The 12,903-nt window shown below is 50.2% G+C and overlaps 6 protein-coding genes across 6 annotated transcripts; 1 reads left to right on the top strand and 5 right to left on the bottom strand.

Annotated features, from left to right (window-relative positions):
• Nucleotides 1-121: 121 nt before the first annotated feature.
• Nucleotides 122-2,943, bottom strand: Z520_05910 (uncharacterized protein; the record flags this gene model as incomplete). Its single annotated transcript, XM_016776413.1, has 5 exons — nt 122-1,094; nt 1,224-2,260; nt 2,309-2,663; nt 2,722-2,810; nt 2,869-2,943. 5 exons carry the CDS (start codon nt 2,941-2,943, stop codon nt 122-124), a joined length of 2,529 nt encoding a protein of 842 aa, XP_016632732.1.
• Nucleotides 2,944-3,859: 916 nt separating this feature from the next.
• Z520_05909 (uncharacterized protein) lies at nt 3,860-5,538 on the bottom strand (the record flags this gene model as incomplete). Its single annotated transcript, XM_016776412.1, has 4 exons — nt 3,860-4,008; nt 4,115-5,221; nt 5,272-5,335; nt 5,398-5,538. The coding sequence occupies 4 exons, from the start codon at nt 5,536-5,538 to the stop codon at nt 3,860-3,862; spliced, it is 1,461 nt and encodes a 486-aa protein (XP_016632731.1).
• A 525-nt stretch (nt 5,539-6,063) lies between these two features.
• On the bottom strand, nt 6,064-7,122 carry Z520_05908 (uncharacterized protein; the record flags this gene model as incomplete). The annotated part of the gene is made up of 4 exons (XM_016776411.1): nt 6,064-6,214; nt 6,298-6,367; nt 6,423-6,495; nt 6,625-7,122. 4 exons carry the CDS (start codon nt 7,120-7,122, stop codon nt 6,064-6,066), a joined length of 792 nt encoding a protein of 263 aa, XP_016632730.1.
• A 618-nt stretch (nt 7,123-7,740) lies between these two features.
• Z520_05907 (uncharacterized protein) lies at nt 7,741-9,417 on the top strand (the record flags this gene model as incomplete). The annotated part of the gene is made up of 1 exon (XM_016776410.1): nt 7,741-9,417. The coding sequence occupies one exon, from the start codon at nt 7,741-7,743 to the stop codon at nt 9,415-9,417; it is 1,677 nt and encodes a 558-aa protein (XP_016632729.1).
• Nucleotides 9,418-9,473: 56 nt separating this feature from the next.
• Nucleotides 9,474-10,294, bottom strand: Z520_05906 (uncharacterized protein; the record flags this gene model as incomplete). Its single annotated transcript, XM_016776409.1, has 2 exons — nt 9,474-9,666; nt 9,729-10,294. The coding sequence occupies 2 exons, from the start codon at nt 10,292-10,294 to the stop codon at nt 9,474-9,476; spliced, it is 759 nt and encodes a 252-aa protein (XP_016632728.1).
• Nucleotides 10,295-10,889: 595 nt separating this feature from the next.
• Nucleotides 10,890-12,671, bottom strand: Z520_05905 (uncharacterized protein; the record flags this gene model as incomplete). The annotated part of the gene is made up of 1 exon (XM_016776408.1): nt 10,890-12,671. One exon carries the CDS (start codon nt 12,669-12,671, stop codon nt 10,890-10,892), a length of 1,782 nt encoding a protein of 593 aa, XP_016632727.1.
• Nucleotides 12,672-12,903: the final 232 nt, after the last annotated feature.

Genomic DNA, 12,903 nt, shown 5'->3' with positions numbered 1-12,903 from the left:
GGGTATAAAGGTGTATATTTCAGCAGCCACGTAGCCAGACTAACAGAGCAGTCCTTGTTATATGCACATTTACGCAACCTGCGGCATCCACATGGCCGTCTTTCGCAAATTAGGATTGAAACTATCCGTATCGCATAGCATCCGGCATAGTCCTCAGGTTCATGTCACTTTCCGGCGGTAGATAGTGAGTATCTGGGCAAAAAGGGAGGAGCATATCGTCGACTATCTGGTCGTGGCCTTGGAAGTCGAATAGTGTTGAGATGTCAGACAGGCCTACCGACCAAGAAGAGGATTGAATGTCGTTCAGATCGATAATGGGATCAGGAATGGGATCTAAAGGCTCGAGGACATCGGTGGGCAGTGTCGCAGAAGATTGGTCCTGAGACAAGCCTAGCGCTTGTGGCGCAGAAACCTGAACTCTCGCAGCACTATGTTGGTCTGAGGAGCTTATCTCGGACATGGATGTGGTTTGATTCAGAGCAGTGTCTTGATGCGGTGCGTTGGTGGTTGTAGAACGATCCGGATGATTTGATAAACGTCGTCGCTTCGTTGCAGGGTCTGAGTGCGAAGGATACTGAGAGCTGGGCCGTCGGCCGATCTTCTCTGTTGACGGTGAGGAGGGATGTATGGGCGTATCGGGTGGTGTCGGCAAATCATTGAAGTCGATCTCGAGCCGGTCCATCTCATGCTTGACGACCCGGCACATCACCTCGGCTGGACTATAGACCTGAGCCATCTCTCGCAGTTGCTCTGTCAGCATGTAAAGATGGTTCAGTCCAGAGTTGCGTTTTCCTGCCTCTTTACTGACTTTGGTGGTAGACATCAACGCCAGGAGAGCGGTCCCCCCCTGTTGAAGAGAGAAGACGCCTGTCTCGCAAGTGCCGAACCTTTGCCGGTAGGTCGAAAAGCCTTGGGAAATCTTCATGGCTGCGTTCATTGTGATAGAGCGAGCCAGATGCTGCAAGGCGCCAACATCACCGTCATCACCGGCGCTTCTGCCATATACTTGAGACTTGTCGAGCTCGACTCCAAGCGCGTCCTCGTAGCGTCCGTATGGCCCATGAAGATTGACTTGAGCGACATAGAATTGCTGGCTTGGCACATTGTCAGCCAAAACCATAAGAGGTAGATAAAGGTTGTGTCAGATCTGGGCTAAGAGGTAGCAAATTTCACAAACAGGGTGTAAATTTCGAGAGAAAACAACGTTCCAACGAACGACTTACTGCATTATAAAGAAGAGACGTGGCGCATCTCTGATATTTTCTTCCGTCCACGTAAGACGTCGAGGAAGGTTGGAATACCAAGCCTTCAACTTTGCATCCAACGCTGCGACGTCTATCAAGCGATCTTCATCGGCAATTCTCCCAAACGTAAGCCTTGGCTGTGCTAGGGCCTGGATCCTCGAACTGAGCTCCGAAAGCTCAAGCAAGGCATCCAATATCTGTCCGTGAAGATCTTCGTGCGAAGGTACCGACTCATTCATCGACTTCCCCTGTAATACTGCAGCTCCGTTTACGACGTGAGAGATGCGGTTGGCCAGGCAGGAGCTGGAAATGTCGGCAATTTTCATGTTGGTTGGCCGTTCCATATATAACGCCCAAGCCTGATCGTATATCAAGCACGAACGCAGTAAGCCTTTCCGAAATTTTATCTCGGCCTCAGACAGTCCAAATCTTGAACAGTCCAGGTTGAGTCCGAAATCGAAAGCAAGACGGCAGGAAGTGGCTATGTGCATTGCCGCCAGATCATCCCTGCCGTAGGCACATTCCACATCGCTCAAGACTAGCATGGCTTGGATGATAGGAAGACCCTGAGGATCTTCGAGCTCCCTATCCAGAATAAATTTAGCTTCTCGCTGGAAAACACTGCAGTTGTCGCTGAGGGTCACTTGTTGCATGCCCAGGCGGGTCTTGTCTGCAAATAGAAAACCCATGGCCAGGCAGGCAAGATGGAGGAAACCAGAGTAGTACGTTGAGCCTCCACTGGCTTGATCATTACAGAATGGCTGTTGATCAACGACAAATAGCGTGCTGTTGTATCGTCTCCAGAAGAGGTCCATGAGATAGCTCTCTAAATCTGTGGGGAGATCCGCGATTATTTTGTAAGAGTGCTTATCCACGGGCGACGGCTCAAGGAGTGCTTGGTCGTCGGAACTTTGATATCTCTTGTAGCAGGTCGAAGGACTAAAGTAGTGGATACGGCCTTTCCTTCTGTCATATATAAACCGGTCAGGGCCATAGATTAGACTCCAGACTGTACTCTGTCCGTTGTTGAGCTGATATGGTTCAGAAGCGCTTCGTTGGCGCACTGAATTCTGACATTTGGTTGTATCAAGAGCAGATTCATCTCGAACAGTCTCTAAGGCGGCATCTGCTGAAGCAGGTGAGCCATGTATGACTTCTTCCTCGAACCCTCTGTGTGATGAGTCTTCTTCAGCGCGGTTGAAAGACAGAGTCCGAGACTTCTCGATCATTGAACGTGTACTTTTGGAAGATTGTTCGTCATTCAGAGTCATGCTTCGACGATGCTGCTGCATTGGCTTTTGAGCTTGGGTGACGTTATGCTGGAATTGGGGAGGCTCGTGTCCAGCCTCCCGTAGTCGTTGTTCAAGATTTTGGATATTTTCGAGCAGTGAGTTTAGGTAAACCTTGGACTTTGGTCTACTACAGTCAGACCCGGGCTCCGAGGGCGAACTATTGACAATGTGCGGCTGCAACATACCTCTTACGATCATCGAGCGCCTGGAAGGTGCAGTCCATGCGCTTGCTTTGGCAATAGTCGCAGGATGTTTGTCCGAGGTCCACGATGCACTATATCACCTATTCGTCAATATGGAAGAGTCTTATCAAGAGATCTTCCACAACCAACCTTTGTGCGCCGATTGCGACAGGCGGTACATGCCGCAGAGGCTCGAGATTGCGGATCTGTAGTGCAAGGAGTCATGGTCTGAGCTGTTGTTGCGCAAAGGACAATTGGAAACCCCAAGTCGAGCGGTGGGCGCGATTCCTGCCCTCAGTAGAAAGATACCGTGTGACAAGGAATGAAGAACTGAGAGTGAAACAAACACAGGTATGCGGGGAAAAATAATGCAGGGGAGCTTCGAGCAAGGGACTTTGACCCCTGGGCTTTCCGCGATCCAGACAATGCAGATTGTTAACGTGGACAACGGGGTTGCGGGGTAGAGGCGGGTCGCTTTCGTGAGCTGATGGGCTCCATCAGGCACCCCTCCATCAACGGAAAAGAAAAGAGAACTAAAATACGGGCTTAGTTAGTCTCTTATGCAGTAATGGAACCTGACCCATGGACTCCCGGAACTTCTGACCTGCGGAAAATGGAAATCTTCGCGACGCTGGCAGGCCAGAGGTTTGTGGAGCCGGAATTAACCCTGCAAGGGGCAAGGATACGGGAGAACCAGGCGAATCGTCTGACATCGAGGAGACACCAAGGGGGTATCTGGTACAACGAAGTTTCAATAGCGTTGTTCTAGGTCTTGACGAAGCCATCACGCCGATGGATTTACTCTCGACAGTGGGAAGCATGCTCCAACAGGCACTTCTCAGTCTATACAAGAGACTAACTTGATGTATGTTTCTAGACTTCCGCCGAGCTAGTAGAATCCTCCTCCTCGCGCAGAATTTGCACATGTGTCCGAACTTCATAGTGGATAAAGATACAATATGAAGCACACATCTGCATAACTCATGGACATAGTAACTGCAGAGTAATTTTACCACGAGACCGTGATTGGCCCTCAAAGATCTGACTGTCATCAGAACATTTTCCTGGTCCTTTTGAATGTATTTCCAGGAGATAGTGTATATTGATTTGTACAACATATACTGGAACTCGAAATTGAAATTCAAAGCCTGCTCTTGCCGCTCTCCCATTCTGGGATACCTTGGGCAACTAGAATCTCCAATTCGCGCGTATTCACCATACAAGAACTCAGGTCATCCAGACTCGTGGCGCCCAATAGCCGCATTCCAGTCTCGATTTCGTCGCTGAGCACTGTCCCTCAAAGAATAGAGTTAGCGTGCAATTCAGGTGGGCATTGAAATGTCAGAGGGTTTCAGGAAATAGGTGTTATGGTGGCCCGTCGACAACATGAACTTACTTTCGATGGCCTTGTGTACGCCTTCCGTACCATAGGCACTGAGAGCGTACATGAAGGGTCGCCCCAGCCCGACGCCGGCAGCCCCGAGACAAAGAGCTTTCAGAATGTCTCCTCCTCTGCGGACACCGCCATCTAGGAGGACCTGACATCTGGTCAATACTTCAGGACACAATCGTCGAATCTCCATCAACACTGCCAGGGCAGAAGTTGCCGAATCCAGCTGCCGTCCGCCGTGGTTGCTCAGGTAGATAGCATCGACGCCATAGTCACAAGCGATTTGTGCATCCTCGGCCGCCAAGATCCCTTTCAGGCATATAGGTCCGGCGTTTTGCCATGCGTCCTTGATCCAGTGCAAGTCTTCCCAGTTTAGTGTTGATGAGTGAGGTGCGCGCAGCACTGCGTCGGGATCGGGATTGGACCACGCGGCCCTCCAAGGGCTGAGATGTTGCTGACCGTTCTTCAGAGCCTCCCGTATCTTGAAATTGTCGTCGTCCTCTCTGATGCCAACCACGTTTGTGTCCACAGTAATGACGAGCGCTTTGTATCCCAGGTCTCGGGCACGGCGGATGCTGTCGAGAGTCTCTTTCTGAGATCTTTTCACGTACAGTTGAAAGAAGAGACATCCGCCGCTCCCCTCTGAAGCAAGGCAATCTGCGAGCGCGTCGTGGGAGACGGATGCAGAGTTGCTGGGACAATATGGAATATTGGCTCGAGCTGCCCCTCGTACAAGACACAGTTCTCCATCTGGATTACCCAGTCTTGCCAATGCGCAGGGTGCAATGAAGAATGGGAGGCTACTTTGAAAGCCCAGAATGGTTCGGCGAGTGTTGACCTTTTTCACATTCCTCATGACCCGCGGTCGGAAACGTATTCGCTTCCAATCATCCAGATTATGACCGAGGGTCCGCCGGTCTTGCGCTGCAGATGAGTAGTATATCCATGCGCGTTCAGAGAGGACGTCTTTTGCTGCAAGCTCCAGATCATTCAAGTTGAGACAGGTTTCAATAGGCAGAAGGCCTTGCCTTTTCACACCGCTCACGCCATCAACTTTGGCATCCCTTTTCCCGGTCTCCGCGACGGGCTGTTCTACTTGACCGAGATGTCTGTCTGTCCCATATTAGTAACCATCCATTCGGTCACGGACTTGATACAGGTACCTTTCGGTAGCGCCTTGTCGATTGTATTGGGTGGATGGATAGAATCATACTCCTCGGTTGCATCCTGCGCACTTCTTAGCCCACTTCAAAACCATGTCTGACTGCTCAGCTCTGAGCTCAACATACCTTGCCTGCATATCTCAGAATTGACGCTGCACCACCTGGATGCTTGTCTAAGAAGTCAGAAAGATCATACACAAATCCATGGATGATGACCCAGCAAGACTCTTGATAATTATGCTTTCGCACTTCGTCGATGCTTAGCATCTTCACCGGACTTCTCTGAGAGGCACCGCAAGGAATTTGCCGTAGCCTTGATGAAGTGCCACCTACCCAAGCAAATTATGTGCCAATTATGACAGAAAGCGCCGAGGTATCCATGTGAGCCAATGTGCACGTGAAGTCGTGCCTAATGAGATCAATCGACTAGAATCGGGCCATTACAAAAAGAAAACGCCCGTACGAACCGGGATGGGTAATGCAAAGACAGGAGTCAGGAATTGGCCTTGAGTCAAATTGCTCGTTTCACTCGCCAGGCTCTATTGCATTGTGGGCTCCGGCAGCTCTAGATCCGCCAAAAGCTCATTGGCTTCTATTCCGCCGTGATTTCCGCCGATATTCCGCCATGCGTTTGGCATCGGCTATCCTTTTCCGCCTGCGGAGATGTGCCCAAGTGGCTGGACTGCGGAATGCTCCACAAAGCCACCCACCTCGACGAGGCCGCTGGCATCTGATTTTCCTTGGAGGTATTACTCTTGTTTCGAACATGGGAGGATGGCCTAAGGCGGATGCTCAGCAGGCGCTCCACGCATTATCCACGGGGACTATGACCCCGTTGACATTTCGGGATGCTTCGACCGAAAGGAAAAGGATCATATTCGCAATGTCATCTGTGGAGATACTCTGACTTCCGTCGCGGGCGTGATTCAACTGATGGAATGGCCTATTTCTCTAAAGTCAGCTCATCTGTCCATGTATGAGACTGCCGAGATGGATCAGGACAGGGCCACGGAAGGCAATTCGTACGTCATGATACTCAAGGATTCTTGGTCCAAGTTCTCTTTCCGGATGGAATCTTTGATATTAGTAGGAACTCCTGCAAACAAAAGGTGAGAAAATGACCCAGCAAAGCCGTATTGCAAGCTTCATACCTCCCGGACACACTGCATTCGTTCGGATTCCATCGTGATGGTATCGCCAGGCTGCGTGTTTGGTCATACCAATCTGAGTTGCCAGAATCTGTTAACTGACTATTGCTCTGATCTTTGGCCGCACAATCATGGGTGAGACACATCATGTTGTGAGCAGCTGATTGGTGACGGTCGAACATAAATGAACATTGATGTCACCTACCAGGGCGTGTTTGCTAGCTGTATAAGCAAACCCTGCTGCGGCTCCACTCAGGCCAGCCTTGCTGGCGACATTAACGATTCGGCCTGATCTCTGCTCCAGCATCCCTCCTTGGTTCAAGACTGCTCGCATCAGCTTCATCGGCACTGTGGCATTGACGCTCATCAATCTATCCCATGTCGTGTCCTTGGTTTTGTGAACAGCTTCAAAGCTATCCATAATGCCTGCAACATTTGCCAGGATATCAACATTTTTCCCCGTCTTTGACAGACACGCAGCCACCGAATCATCGCAGGCTTCGGGAGCTGTCAGATCCGCCTTGTGGAAATAAAACTTCTCCGATAGAGCTGTAGAGAAAGGAGATGGTTCAGGAAATGGCGAGACATCGATGCCAAAGACCGTTGCGCCCGCCTCAAGGTAGAGCTTTGCCGTTGTCAAGCCAATGCCCGATGCGCACCCAGTCACAATCGCAACCTTTCCATCCAGCTTCCAAGCCATCATTTCTGTGGAATTGATTGTAAACTCTAGTCTGGAAAAGTGTCAAGAATGACAGAATCAAACCTGCTGCCGGCTTAGGTCTGGGGATAGTTTTCTTGCAACACCACCAAGACCAACACAAGTGTGCTTATACAGGCAATTAGAAGTAATATATGGTCTTTAATGGTACTTGCCTGAGCTCACATTCCTGCTTTCCACATGGCATGTTCATGGGTCGGTAAAAGACAGAACGACGCGTGCTCACAGCACTCTTCGCACAGACCTTCGGATATCCAATCGTTCGATATTGCGCCGAACTGTGGTAGGCTAGGTCACGGGATGTTGAGCATGGTATCTCCATTTTGAGCCCGGGTAATGATAGACGGAGCCTGCGGAAAGCCATATTTACACACGCAATATCTACCTTTGTACCCACTGAATGTATCAGCTTCCGAGAAAAGCCTTAGCCGGTCCGTGGAGCTCCTACTCAAGCCTTGAACCGGTGTCATGGTGAAATCCCTTAGGAGCAATTCTATCTGCATGTGGCTTCCGCTGAATTTGGGAATTCATATTTCATATCCCAATAATCGTACTCCCTCAAGGGAATTGTTTTTGACAAAGACATCTTGGAAATTGTTAGCAATGGGACTAAATCTATTGAATGTCAGCTCTGGAAGCTTGCTGATAGCTCTGGGAAGTCACTTTGCATTCCGGCACAAGGAGCCCACAGTACCTCAATTCTTGAGTTTTGTCACGGCACTCCAAGTGATACTGTGCTTTCTGTGGCGAACGAGCTCGGATTTGAATGACTTAGGTCTGATCAGTTTGGTGTCTACCTTCAACATTTGCTATTTTGCAGGGCTGGGCTCAAGTATCGCTATCTACAGGCTATTTTTCCATCCTCTGCGGAAGTATCCAGGCCCTGTTCTCGGGAAACTGAGCAAGTTTCATTTCTCGTATATCTGTGGGACCGGCAACAGCCACAGATATCTCGAGAGTTTGCATCAAAAGTATGGAGACATTGTTCGATACGGTCCAAATGAGCTATCATTCATCAACCCCGACGATGTGACCTTTATCCATGGGGCTCAATCATTCAACCTTCGTCGCGGGCCATGGTACGATGGCAATCCTGGAAGAGCAGGTCATAACACTCTGGTTATGGCGAGCACGCGTAATGTGGAGAACCACAAAGTTCGGCGGAGGATCTGGGATAAAGCGTTCACCGCGAACGCTTTGAAGTCTTACGAATCAAGGATCATTCTGTTGACCGATCGATTGATCAAACATTGTGAGGATAACAGTGGAAGGATCATCGACATCAGCGCTGACATTGACCACTTTTCATTCGATATAATGGGTGATCTTGGTTTTGGGGAGGATTTCGGCATGATTGAGGGGACCAATGAGGAGTCCCTGAAGTGGGCAGGTCTCCTGCACAGCTATATGCGCATGCTCTCCATCATTCGGCCCGTGCCATGGTTCAAGGAGCTCTACAAGTGGCTGCCTATCGATCGCGAGCGCAAAAGGAACGGCCTAGACTTTGTTCGATTCACGGCAAAAAGGTTTGAAGCGCGTTACCAGAGGGGACAAGCAGCTGGAGGCGACATTTTCGAGTACCTGCTACAGCCTGATCCCAAGTCCGGACTTCAGTTGAACAAATCCCAGGTTGCCGAGGAAGCCATTGTCGTGGTTGTTGGGGGGAGTGACACGAGCAGCATATGTATGACCTTTGCGTTGTACTATCTGCTGGTGAACCCTGACAAATACAAAAGGGCCCAAGAGGAGGTGGACTCACTCTGGGACGGAGTGAGTGAGGACCTCGATGGACAGCAATTGGTTCCTGCAAGGGCGCCTTACTTGAACGCAATCATCAATGAGTCGTTGCGCCTCGCAGAGCCAGATCCAAATGGGAACCAGCGCTCGACGCCAAAGGGCGGCGCCATGGTCAACGGAATGTTCATTCCCGAATCCACACAGCTGAGCATCCACAAGTGGACAATGCAACGAAGTGAGAGAAACTTCACCAATGCACTAGAGTTTCTGCCAGAGAGATGGATAGACGAGGAGCGAGAGGCGCATGGTATCCGCAATCATAACACCAAAGCCTATATTCCTTTTGGTGCTGGTGTATACAGCTGCGTCGGCAAGCCTCTTGCACTCCTCGAAATGCGTCTTTTTCTTACGCGGTTTATGAGAAAGCTAGAGCTGGAGCCTGCGCGAAACTACGACCTCGAGCGCTATCCCTGGGAGGTCACCTCGAGCTTGACCTTGATGAAAGCTGCTTTGCCGGTGTTGGTCAGAAAGCGAGTGGCATGACGATTGAAACAGTGGAAGAGAATGTTCTTAAGAGTGAAGATATGCAGATCCATCTTCTATGGAGTCATGCCACCGTCAATTGTGTAGACTGCCCCCGTCGTGTACGTAGCCTCGTCACTCAGCAGGAATGCAATCAAGGCTGCAACTTCTTCCGGCTTCCCAAGCCGATTGATTGGAGCCAAGGCCTTCTCGCTACCTGGAATATTGGCATCTCGAGCTATACCAAGCATCTTGGTATCAATGCTCCCACTGCAAAAGGGCCAGTGAGCGGGATACCGTCCCCCGAAAGAAATAGGGGGTTGAGAACTTACGGAGCCACAGCGTTCACTCTCACGTTCCGATGGCCGTTTTCCGTGGCAGCCGTCCTAGTCAGTCCGATAACAGCATGCTTGCTAGCACCGTAAGCCAGCAAGTGAGGGATTCCTATCTTCCCAGCGACACTGGCGGCGTTGACAATAGATCCACCATCCTCGATATTGTTCAATTGAGCTCGCTGGCAAGCCATGACACCTCGGACATTGATTGCCATGACCAAGTCGAAATCCGCATCCGAGACCTCATGGGCTGCCTTCAGTCCGATTTCTTTCCCGACTGTCCCCGCGAGGTTGACGCCGCCAGAGAGCTTCTTTCCGAAGTGCTTGACAGTGGTTGTGATCCAGTCGTCGACCTGTTTGGAGTCTGTGACGTCCAATTTTGTGGTCATGACTCCGACTTTGTGCTTGTCGCGAATTGCTTTGGCTGTGTCATCCAATGCGCGTTCGTCCATGTCGGCCAACGCAAGGCTGGCGCCCCTGGAAGCGAGTAAATCCGCAGTCACCGATCCTATGCCTCCTGCCGCACCGGTAATGGCAATGACCTTTCCCTTCAAAGAACCCATGATTAAAACTTAATTCTTGCTAACTGGGGGGGAGTTCGAGCTGGAGTTTTAAGCTCCACAGTAGCAAGAGAGAAATGAGAGCGGCGTCGTCCAGTGGGTCGAAGAATCCAAGTGCAATCCCGGATATAGTGCTCGCACGACGAAAACAAGCTGGGAATGCATCCTTGATTATAATATAACCTCCACCTTGGGGGTCCGCTGTCAAGTTAATGACTCAAGTGTAGCGCAAATCGCCGCTGCCGAAGGTCGGGTGTCTGGAACTTGGGTAAGGGAATGATTAGCCCTCCGAATTTCTATCGGCTCTGTTCTTTCCGCAGTTAAGTCTCTGCAGTCACTCATCTCCACCACCCTAATTTCTGCGGAGCTTGGATCTATTCCAGGGTCGCTAGTCGGGTTTTGGACGTTTCTAAAAAAGACAACCTACGAGGCCCCTATGGGAAACATATCCTAGGTCATCAATTCTGCACACAATCCTGAAATACCTACTGAAGCTTGTTATGAGCAATAAAGTCTCAGAGCCTTCTACGCCCGCAGTGACGTTGCATTTCCTGTAAGCTATCAACTAGGCTGAACATTCTATGCCCATCGAGCCTCTCTAAGTGTCACCTGATGCAGAGAAGAGCACAGCTTTTTCATCCTCGGTGTAGTCTGGCTGTTTGTCCTCGCCATCCACGATACCAAGGTACCATGTCGGGTCCCGTCCGTCGAGCTCACGAACTGTGAACCCATTGCCCCAGAAATGGAACCTGTTGGAGCTCTCATACTTGATCTCAAAATCTTCGTACCGTGGCTGCATGGTCTCCACAAAGTGTGCTCTTGACGCAGGGTAAAGGCGCGGGAGACCGTCGATAGTCCCGCCCTTGTACCAGCTTCGACATTTCTGATTCCAAACGGTTCTTTTCAGAAATAAGTCCGAGTGCTCCCGGAACTCGGCAGTTGCATCGGCCTTCGGTGCTATCGAGCGAATTTGTTCAATCTGACATTTCTTGATGATTTCGAGCATATATTTGCATCCATGCTCGATGGGAGGAATAAGTGAGCCATTGGTCGCACTATACGGCCCAATGGAGAGAAAGTAATTTGGGAAATCTGGTATCATGACCGAAAGATATGACACAGGATCTTCGGCCCACTCCTGCCTGAGGTCTTTGCCATTCGCAATGACAGGGAACCGTGGGACATAGGATGTATCGAATCCCGTTGCGCAGATAATGACATCGACTTCGTGCTCATGGCCATCATTGTCAATAAATCCCGACGGAGTGATCTGTCGGACGTCTTTTGTGTAGACAGTCACATTGGACTCCATCAACGCTTCAAGATATCCATTTCCTGGGGTCGGTCGGCGACATCCGGGCCCATACGCCGTAGGAATTATCTTCTCTATCAGATCTGGTCGAAGTTTCAACTTCTCTTCCATCTGCCTGCGAGAGAACTCCTTAGCCTTTTGAGCGTCCTTGGTATTGATGAAGTTGAAGTAGAACCGTTGACCAAGCTCTGCGTCTAGCATTTTGACGTAACGGAGCTGTCTGGTAGGATCCTCAGCGAATTTCCTTCTGATGTCCTCACCATACTTGAAATTTTGGCCGTCTGGACCGGCAAACCTGGAGGCAAATCCGGCGCTGATCCAGATAGGAGACCTAATCCAAGTGTAGAGCTGCTTAACGATGGGTTGAAGTTTGGCAACAATCTGGACACCGGATGACCCAGCCCCCAGAACGGCAACTCTCTTTCCGTCAAGAATGGTAGATTCATCATAGGCAGCCGAGTGGACCAGCTTGCCTTTGAAACTGTGGAGACCAGGGATATCCGGCCATTTCCAGTTGTTTAAAAGGCCGCAAGCATTAACTAAGAAGTCACATTCGTCTTCGAAGATGTTACCGTCTGGTCCTTGAACTTGGACTTCCCATTTGCAGTTCTCGGAGTTCCAATTTGCGCGAACGACCTGATGCTGTAACTTGATATACTTGCGGAGCCCGTGAGTGACCACAACGCCTTTGAAATATTCGAAGATCTCGCGAGCATCCGAGTAGTAGTGGGACCAGTTAGGATTCATTGCCCAACTGAATTGATAAATGTGAGAAGGTATGTCGCAGGCACAGCCAGGATATCTGTTTTCCCACCATGTGCCTGAAACCTCGTCATTTTTCTCGTATATTTGTAAGTCGAGGTTCGTCAAAGCCTCGGAGAACTTGGCGAACGATATGCCAGTTGCTCCAGCGCCGATCACAATAACGCGCTTGTGTTGAGATAGTCCGTGCGGCTTCTCTAGGATGGAGTAGCCTCTGCTATTCACATTCTGCCAGCCGCACGCTTTGGCAGCCTCTTCTGAGTCGGCTCTCGGATCATCCTTTGGTAGGCTTGGACCAGGGGCCATGACCTTGACATAACCTCCGTGAGTTTGGGTTGTATCGTCACACAAGTCTCGTAGCATTTCAAACTGTGGCTAGGGTCTCTTTGAGCAGGAATAACTGAGAAAGCACCAAATGTATATACTGACAGCCTTCTCATAGACTGGACTAGGCCGATAATCAGGTTGTCTTTCGCAATAACTATCGGGCCTCTCACTCAGAAAGCAAAGCTCTTGCTCGACAGGGGCAGTTCAGGTT

Source organism: Fonsecaea multimorphosa (assembly GCF_000836435.1).
Source record: "Fonsecaea multimorphosa CBS 102226 unplaced genomic scaffold supercont1.10, whole genome shotgun sequence".
NCBI classification, from domain to species: Eukaryota; Fungi; Ascomycota; class Eurotiomycetes; order Chaetothyriales; family Herpotrichiellaceae; genus Fonsecaea; species Fonsecaea multimorphosa.
The sequence above is the reverse complement of the archived record's forward strand: the minus strand, read 5'-3'. Positions and strand labels throughout refer to the sequence as shown.